Source organism: Carex rostrata, chromosome 3 (assembly GCF_964058835.1).
Source record: "Carex rostrata chromosome 3, lpCarRost1.2, whole genome shotgun sequence".
Classification (NCBI taxonomy): Eukaryota; Viridiplantae; Streptophyta; class Magnoliopsida; order Poales; family Cyperaceae; genus Carex; species Carex rostrata.
In genome coordinates this window covers 15,348,927-15,359,012 of record NC_135920.1, presented here as the reverse complement: position 1 = coordinate 15,359,012, position 10,086 = coordinate 15,348,927, and the positions used below count along the sequence as shown (strand labels likewise).

Below are 10,086 nucleotides of genomic sequence, written 5' to 3'. Positions count from 1 at the left end.
GATGAAACGACGAAAAGTTCTCATTTTTTTTCAATTCTTTAGATTCTGTTCCAAGCCACTAGCCAAAGTAGGAACTTGATTCTCCGTGTCGTTTTCTCCGAACTACTTTGTGTGTTCGACTCACTGACAAGTCGGTCCAAAGCATCCTTTAATCCAAAAATTGTTGGTCCACTGAATCCGTACTCACACATCTTTTTCCTTTTTTCCACAAATCCACACGCAAAATGCAAATATTCCATTTTGACATCCTCTCAAATTTAAAATTTCAAATTGAATCTTCAAATATCTAATATGAAAAAGAGGAGGGTTCAGAAAAAGACTAATTCATTTTATTTAAGCAAATTTCCTTAATCTTATAATTATGGTTCAAAAAGTGGCAGCTACCTCGAAATGATGTTATCTAGATTCTGTACAATATTAAATATATATATATATATATAGGAATATGCTATGCTATGCATAGTATAGAGCCCCTCCATGCAACGGCTCGGATTTCGAGTTTTCAAAATCCTAACGGTCGATCCGAACTGTTCATCTTGTTCTCCATATTAATATGTGTTTGGAGACCAAATTTTACATTTTTTGGAATTTGTTTACTATTTCTTTAGATTTATTGAAAATCGATGTTTTCAGCAAATCTAGACCATAAAAAAACAGCGATTTTCAATAAATCTAAAGAAATAGTAAAAAAATTCCAAAAAATATAAAATTTGGTCTCCAAACACATATTAGTATGGAGAACAAGATGAACGGTTCGGATCGACCGTTAGAATTTTGAAAACTCAAAATCCGAGCCGTTGCATGGAGGGGCTCTATGCTATGCATAGCATGCTAGCATATTCATATATATATATATATAGGAATATATATATATATATAGGAATATATATATATATATAGAGAGAGAGAGGAGGGTACCACTGCCTCAATTTTACCTCCAAATCTCAAACGCAAGATTTGCATCAATAATTGTGTGTATGAGAGCCTCTTATTAGCAAAAAAATTCACCGTCCATTACTTTCAATACCGATCACTCCAGTTCCCCTCTCCTTTTGACTTTCTCATTAATGTTGCTTTCCTCCCCACCCAAACCCGGTGCGATAGAAAACGGCATACGGCGGCTTCGATAGGGGCGGAACCAGAATTTGAGTATAAGGGGGGCCAAATAATATCATCAACTTTTTTAATAAAAAAAATGCATAACACAATATAACACAAGATAAGAAAAGTCTCCATTATTTAATTTCACAAAATGATACAATAAATAACTAACACTAACAAACTGTCATGTCTATCAAAAACAAACTAAAAACATAATATTCATATATTTTTATTTAAATTTTGCTGTATGACTTCCTAAAAGATCAAATGCAGTAATAATCTCATCTGAAGTAATCTTATTAGCTAGTTCCTTCTCAATATAAATAAGTATGTAGTCTCTGAGAAATTTGTCACCCATCTTATTTTGAAGTCTAGTTTTAACAAGCTTCATGGATCGAAGGATCGGTGCTATAATTTATAATTTGAATTTGTCTTTCTTTAATTTGAGAATTTGTCTATTTCAAAAAGATGAATACTTAGTTGAGTCGGTACTATAAAGAGTTTTTATTTTATTTTTTCTTTTCCGGCGCTACCACAGATAGAAATAGATATAATCTATTTTTGCAATCACTAATCACAAGGCCTGACTGGCCCAAATAGAGATATATCTAATTTTGTTTTCTAAATTTTACATTGAAACCCTATAACTTTGTATATTATTATTGGGGTGGGCTTGTACTTGTAAAACAAATCATATAATATTATTTTTATATACTTAGTAATAAAAATTTCAAAGCTTGGGGTGGCTTAGCACCCCCCAGCTAGACTTATGATCCGCCGTTGGGCTTCGACAAGAGCAAGCCGATCTACTTCTCCATCAAAGGCACTGTCTACGCAGCTACGCTGGAAAGTTCTTCTACGGTCCCGGAGGACTGTACGCTGTCTTTAACGACCGTGAGTGCGCACGTGCCCTCGCAAAGATGATGAAAGAGAAAGACCATTGTACAGCCGATGTTGATGACTTGACTGAGAAAGACGCGACCACGCTAGCTGTCTAGGAGAAGAAGTTACCAGGCACAAGTACCCCATCATTTACCTCCTCGTTTGAACTGAAAATAAGTTGAAAATGAATAAGAGCGCTTGTTGTGTTTGATTTGATCAATAAATTTTGTTGTATGTACTAGGTGTGGATCTCTATGCTAATATGATATGCTGATAAGAGGTTTTTTAATTATGAAATTATCTACTACTACTATTGGTGGCATAATTTCAAATTTTCAATTGTCTTTTTTCTTTATAATTTATCTGATAGTAGGGATTTCACTGCTTCATTTGATGACTTTGATTTCAATTTTATACTTGAGAAATTTGAATTTGACTTCGGAGTATAAAAGGGAATTGAATGGGTCTTAAACTCATAAATACTTGCTTAAGGTCTTAACCTAGCACAGGTCAGCACAAGAGAGAGAGAGGAGGGATGAGAGGACTCAGACGAGAGAGCGCAAAGGGGAAGGGAATCGGAAAGCGATCCACGATTTAGGATTTTTTTTTCTTTTCTATTGCACAGGATGATAGGAGTCTGGGTGGGGAAGAAAGCAACAAATAAGGAACTGGACGATGAAACTTTTCGCTGATCAGAGCTCTCATCCGCACGAGTGTTGATGCAAATTTAATGACCCAGATTTGGAGGAAATATTGAGGCACAAAAAATTGAGGCAGTGAAACCCTCCTCATATATATATATATGTATATTGCGAAGTAAAACGCGTTTCTACTTCACGCCGTATTTTTATTTTGAAAGTCCAAACGACCGATCCGAACCGTTAGATGTTTAATCCATATTGAAATGTGCTTGGAGACCAAATTTTACATTTTTTGTAATTTTTTTACTATTTATTAAGCATTTTTTAAAATTGCTGTTTTGCTGTAAACAGTAAAAAACAGTAAAATTTTCTGGACCATCAGATCAGCGACTTTCAAAATTGCTTAATAAATAGTACAAAAATTCCAAAAAATGTAAAATTTGGTCTCCAAGCACATTTCAATATGGAGAACAAGATGAACGGTTTGGATCGAAATTTTGAACTTAAAAATCGCAAAATATGAGCGTGAAGTAAAATAGTCGCTTTACTTCACAACTCACCGTAGCCCAGCTCTCTCTCTCTCTCTATATATATAGGAATATGCTAGCATGTTATGCATAGCATAGAGCCCCTCCATGCAACAGCTCGGATTTTGAGTTTTCAAAATTCTAATGGTCGATCCGAACCGTTCATCTTGTTTTCCATATTAATATGTATTTGGAGACCAAATTTTACATTTTTTGGAATTTTTTTACTATTTCTTTAGATTTATTGAAAATTGCTGTTTTTTTATGGTCCAGATTTGCTGAAAACAGAGATTTTCAATAAATCTAAAGAAATAGTAAAAAAATTCCAAAAAATGTAAAATTTGGTCTCCAAATACATATTAATATGGAGAACAAGATGAACGGTTCGGATCGACCATTAGGATTTTGAAAACTCGAAATCCGAACCGTTGCATGGAGGGGCTCTATCCTATGCATAGCATGCTAGCATATTCCTATATATATATATATATATATGGTCTGTCTAAATTGCTGCTGGCAGCATTTCAGCAGAGGTGCTGCCGGGGCTATATTTAGCCGTGTGATGTCCAAACAACAAATCCAAACCATTAGATGTTTAATCTATATTATAATCTACCTGGAGACCAAATTTTACATTTTTTGGAATTTTTTTACTATATATTAAGCTGGTTTGAAAATCGCTGATTTCAGTAAATTTCTGCAGCATTGAAATCAGCAGTTTTCAAACCAGCTTAATATATAGTAAAAAAATTTCCAAAAATGTAAAATTTGGTCTCCAAGTAGATTATAATATAGATTAAACATCTAACGATTTGGATTTGTTGTTTGGACATCACAAAACAGAAAAATGGGCGGCAGCAAATTAGCCACAACATATATATATATATATATATATATATATATGAGATAGGCTAATATGCTTTCGGTAGCATATGAGCCAAAATACACACGGTCCAAATTTGAAATTTCAAAATTCAAAAAGTCAATCTGAACCATTCATCTTGTTCTCCATATTAATATGTGCTTAGAGACCAAATTTTACATTTTTCTGAATTTTTTTACTATTTATTAAGTCACTTTGAAAATTGTTGATCCAACGGTGGCTTAACAAAACAGTAAAACCGTTGGATCAGCGATTTTCAAAGTGGCTTAATAAATAGTAAAAAATTTCAGAAAAATGTAAAATTTGGTCTCCAAGCACATATTAATATGGAGAACAAGATGAACGGTTCAGATCGACTTTTTGGATTTTAAAATTTCAAATTTTGACCGTGTGTATTTCGGCCCATATATTACCGAAAGAACATTAGCCTATCTCTCTCTCTCTCTATATATATATATATAGTGTGTGGCTAATTTGCTGCCGGCAGTGCTGCAGCTGTTTTTTTTTATTTTGTGATGTCCAAACAATAAATTCAAACCGTTAGATGTTTAATCTATATTATAATCTACTTGGAGACCAAATTTTACATTTTTTAGAATTTTTTTACTATATATTAAGCTGGTTTGGAAACCGCTGATTTCAATGCTGTAGAAATTTACTGAAATCAGCGGTTTTCAATCCAGCTTAATATATAGTAAAAAAATTCCAAAAAATGTAAAATTTGGTCTCCAAGTAGATTATAATATAGATTAAACATCTAACGGTTTGGATTTGTTGTTTGGACATCACACGGCTAAATATAGCCCCGGCAGCACCTCTGCTGAAATGCTGCCAGCAGCAATTTAGATAGACCCTATATATATAGGAATATGCTAGCATGCTATGCATAGCATAGAGCCCCTCCATGCAACGCCTTGGATTTTGACTTTTCAAAATCCTAACGGTCAATCCGAACCGTTCATCTTGTTATCCATATTAATATGTATTTGGAGACCAAATTTTACATTTTTTGGAATTTTTTTACTATTTATTTAGATTTATTGAAAATCGCTGTTTTTTTATGGTCCAAATTTGCTGAAAATAGCGATTTTCAATAAATCTAAAGAAATAGTAAAAAAATTTCAAAAAATGTAAAATTTGGTCCCCAAATACATATTAATATGGAGAACAAGATGAACAGTTCAGATCGACCGTTAGAATTTTGAAAAGTCGAAATCCTAGGCGTTGCATGGAGGGGCTCTATGCTATGCATAGCATGTTAGCATATTCCTATATATATATGTATATATATTTTGCTGCTAAGATTTTTTTTTTCATTGTATTGTTTTACTTTGTTGATTTTTTTTTAGTGTGATGTAATCCTTTATGTTTATGGTTAGTCGCAAAATTTATCCACACATAGCTAATTTGTCGTTAATCAAACTATATAGAGAAAATAAAATAAAATGGTTATATATTTTTAGCTAATTTTGTTGTATCTATCTTAGATTTACAATATACTATTGTATCAGAAGATTGATATTAACAGCACTATATTAATCACACTATATATTTTTTTTTTTCTGTTTACAAATTTGATATATTTTTAGCTATTTCATATTGACTAATTAATTTAGATTTAAGTCCAAGAAATAAATATTTTAACATTCAGTAAAGCAATCTATAGAGAAGCTATAAATAAAATAGAACGCAGTGAGAATGTTAATTTGAATTAACGTGTTATTATTTTGTCAGATCCGCATTTCAATAATCATGTTAACTGTTAAGCTGGGTTAGTGTTAAACTGTTAATTATTAAAAGTTGTAAACAAAAACCGGAGGCGGAGTTGTATTACTATTAAATATTAATTATTAAAAATGGGTCGGAAAGAAAAGACAAGCGGCATATCTCTCTCTCTTTCTCTCCATTTACTATCGATTCAACGCGCGAGGTACCGTATCATCATCATCTATATTTGGGATACTAGTCCCATTTTTTCTCATCTCTCTCTCTCTTTCTTTAACTTAATAATACGCATATTAAATTAAACTCTCTCTCCCTCCCTCCCTCCCCTCTGCCGCTTCTCTGCGATCGGTGCCGATCGCCTGAAAATTCTCCAATTCCCCGCACCGATCGCGGTATTGGCCTCTCAGCTGTGCGACAATGGTGTCAGCTAATAGGGAAATGGTGGTCTATTGCTTCGATACGCTCGTCGCACACTACAGTGGGGAGCAACCAGCGCCTCCTGCTTTTGAAGAAGGCCAACAGTAGGAAGTTCCCCTTTTTTCTTTTTTCTTTTTTCTTTTTTTGCTTTGTTGATCCGATTTGATGGATGTGGATTTCAAGGTTTTTTTTTATAGTTTCAAATATTGAAATCAACCGGCTTAATTGGGTTTTGATTGAACTGTGTAGTTTTTCCATGTCGGTTTGTACCTAATTGGTGGAAGCTGGAAAGGATGATCTTTGCCTGATTGTACTTTGTTTCTTACATTTAGGCCAATGCTAATTTGTAGTTAGTACAGTCTGTGGAGGTTCCTCACCGATAGAGGGTGTTACTAGAACTAGTTAGTATGCTTAATTAGCTCCTTTTGTAAATGGTTAGGAGTTGTCACCATTTGACCTATTTCCATTAAATTAGTTTGGTCTGAAATTTGATAAAATCAACTGTTGGTTGTTTCAGATTTTAAAGTGATGCTCAGTTTAGCTGATGATATAATTAGGGACACATTTCTCACTACCTGTTCTTATATTGTTGTGATCTTTTGTTGAATACTAGGGTTCATCGAGATGGATTCCTATGTGGGGTTATTTTTATTAATCAATCAGATAGTCTTGAAATATAGTAAATACCACACAGTTGGGGGGCAAATCTCATGTGTGGTTAGTGTATAACATTTCATCAATATTTACTCATGTAATCATGCAAGTCCTAATGGTACATAATCATTATAGCACAGTATTGCCAAAGTTAATTAAATTAGTCCTATTAATGGTATAAAATGGACCTACTAGCCAAAGCACGTGGAGGTCAGCCATTATAATGTAATTCTCTTGCATGTTTTGCACTTTATTACACTGTAAGTTTGTACATCTATGTTATGTCAGCTTAACTTCTATGCTCATCTAGCTGTGCTATCATATCCCCATAGGCAAGGTACATGCAGTTCGTTTTGTATACCAGTATCACTTAAAATTTCTTCTCTCCAAAATTGCTGATGTTTTTCACCATTTACAGCCCACTGTTTGTGACATGGAAGAAAACAACAAATGGCTCTGAGGCGCGTCTAAGGGGTTGCATTGGTACTCTAGAAGCACGCCATATAATTAGTGGCTTCAGAGAGTATGCATTAACTAGGTATGCACATTTCTTTGCATGCATGTATGTTCTGTCAGATTTTGTTGATACTAAGAGCTGTCTACGAACAATTTTACATCTTACCTATTTTTAAGTTATTGTGCTTGATTGGGGTTTCTTTTGACCTATTACAATACAGTCTTTAAGAAATATATTCCGATGGCATAATTATACTGGTTTTTAACTTTTCCATTAGTCAGGAAGTTTTCAAGTAATTTGTTATCTTCTAAAGATGGAAACTTTTAACAATTTGAATAAGCAATAGGCATGATTTATAGAGCAATTAGATTATGACATTAGCCTTATTTACTTTATTATTTTTTTACTATGCAGTGCACTGAGAGACCGCCGGTTTCCACCGATACAGGCCAAGGAGATACCATACCTGGAGTGTACTGTCTCTGTACTAACCAACTATGAAGTAGCTCTTCATCACCTTGACTGGGAGGTCTCTCTCTCCATCTCACACATTTTTTATCAGCTCAAAGCTATGGATATGTATTTTATCAACAAATACCACTATGGTTAGGTCAGATTGATACTGGCTGATACCGAATCCCTTACCAATTTTGGTATTTTTTTAAAAAACTCATTTTTGCTCATTTACTTCTCCTATAGGGTCATTGGTTTTCTTTTTAATACTTCAATTGATGGATTGATGAAATATGTGTATATGTTCTCATCCTTGTTTTTTGTCCCTTAGTTCTTCTTTTTAATCCATGGTTGTTGACCTGGAACGTGCTCTGAATAGTAGCTATAATTTTCGGATTGAATTATTCAACTGTCTACTCTTTTCCTAAACAAAGGTCGGGAAGCATGGTTTGATCATAGAATTCACTGACCCTGATTACAACATGAGGCGTAATGCAACCTACTTGCCTGATGTCCCTGCCCATGAAGGTAACAATAAACTTTTACATTGCATAAATAGTCCTTAGAATTTCTCATTTTCAGCCTTAAAAGTTTTTGAAGTTTTCATTTTGGTTCTTGAAGATTGGTATTTTGCATTTTTGGTCTCATTTGAATGGACATTTTAGAATGCTAGTCAGAATGAATGTGAAATTGGTACTGTTACATTTTTCTTCTAGCAATAAAATTGTGACTATTATTTTTTTGAGAAGATTATAATAGGGCAAAAAATAGCTAGGACCAAAATGGCAAGTTCAAGTTTTTACCAGTCACAACCTTTTTCATTATTGGTGCTAATTTTGCATTTACCCATTTAAAGGATGGACTAAGATTGAGACGATCGACTCTCTGATGAGAAAGGCTGGTTATAACGGTGTAATAAATGAATCACTCAGGAAGAAGCTGAGAGTGACACGCTATCAGAGCACCCTATACACCATGCAATTCGCTGACTACGCTTCATATGTCAAATCAATAAGAGGCGCTGCCCCTGCTATTAACGGGGCTCCTATCATTAATGGCTTTAGAACAAAGGCCAACAATTGATTTAAGTTTAATTCTTTCTTAATTTAAGTAAAGGGAAACAAACTGTGTAGTGTCTTCTAAGAAGCGAGGTGTTTATTTGGGTGAGAATTTGTTTTCAATTCACACCCTCCTTGCTGCCCATTTATGTATCCTTTCGTCTTTTTTTATCATTTTATTATCATGGGATTGATTGTATCATCAACAAAAACATCTCTGATACTATCCCCCATTATGTTGTTTATCTTCAGCTGGTAATTAACATTATTGTCCATTTTATATTTTGTCTACGATTATACGCTATGAACAGAACATGAGTGTGGTAAAAGGTACAGGAACAGAACTTTTCTTTGACATGCCAGAGAGAAGTACAATAAATTTTGCATTTCATACATGTTGAAGACCCAGAACTGAACCATAATACGACATTTTCAGTTGCATTAATGAAAATAAAAGTAAGAACCAGTTTTTGATAAGACAATGCTCTGTGAATATTAGAATGTTGGGTGGTTCGATCCATTCTTCCACTTCGACTCATGGCAGTGTGCACCAATTCCATTCTTCCACTTGGAGCAGGGAGCTGGTATTTCGCACACTATACAATAGCACTGCACCAAAGTAAAATAGCAGGTGCAGTTTAGAAGAGTCTTAATTTGTTACTATCTGGTTACTGTTTAGCTAACGAGCTCAAGTCAATTTACCTGTTTGCAATGTTTCTCGTGAAGAGTGCTATTGAAAACAAGGTTTCCACAGAGATGTCTTGGGTGCGGGAAGTCTCTTAGTGCCACCTGATTTTGATAACTCAAATTAGCACACAACAACAAGAGTAATCATTAATTTAACAAATCTTACTGGTCCCTTGGCAGCAACGAGGACAACCTCATTGTCAGAAACCTCAAGCAACAACTTTTTGGTGAAGTCCAAGGGGTCAATCTCATAGCAATCATCTTCTTCTTCTTCTTCTTCTTCCTCTTTTTTTATTTTTCCTGATTTTCTCCCAGTTGCAGGAAATTCTCCCACCTGAAGATTCTTCTCTTTTTCCATGCTTGTTGCAAGAGTAGCTAGATTAGTGTACCAAAGAAAAAGATCGATCTATATATACACATGTTAGTTACTTCCCTTTTGCATCGAAAATTTGGATGCATGCATGGCATGGGTGCGTACAAGTACAACGGACCTTAATTTCATTTTCCTCGTTCTTTACAATCTCATTTTCCGAACCGCCACCTCTTTATTATCTCATTTCTTCTTTTCTTCTTTTCTTCTTTTCTTCTTTTCTTCTTTTCT

General features: G+C 34.2%; 1 protein-coding gene and 1 long non-coding RNA gene across 3 annotated transcripts; one reads left to right on the top strand and one right to left on the bottom strand.

Moving 5' to 3' along the window:
• Positions 1-6,011: 6,011 nt before the first annotated feature.
• LOC144551745 (AMMECR1 family) lies at positions 6,012-9,078 on the top strand. 2 transcript variants are annotated; one of them, XM_078299832.1, is made up of 5 exons: positions 6,012-6,280; positions 7,249-7,368; positions 7,702-7,816; positions 8,175-8,268; positions 8,597-9,078. In XM_078299832.1, exons 1-5 carry the CDS (start codon positions 6,177-6,179, stop codon positions 8,821-8,823), a joined length of 660 nt encoding a protein of 219 aa, XP_078155958.1. In that variant the 5' UTR covers positions 6,012-6,176; the 3' UTR covers positions 8,824-9,078. The 2 variants fall into 2 exon arrangements, with proteins under 2 accessions (XP_078155958.1, XP_078155959.1); XM_078299833.1 differs by lacking the exon at positions 7,249-7,368 and having other exon boundaries at positions 6,023-6,280.
• Positions 9,079-9,323: 245 nt separating this feature from the next.
• On the bottom strand, positions 9,324-9,773 carry LOC144551817 (uncharacterized). The gene is made up of 3 exons (XR_013510880.1): positions 9,652-9,773; positions 9,501-9,587; positions 9,324-9,407 (listed from the first exon to the last, which is right to left on the bottom strand). It is a non-coding gene; the product is annotated as an uncharacterized LOC144551817 (long non-coding RNA).
• Between the last annotated feature and the right edge of the window lie 313 nt (positions 9,774-10,086).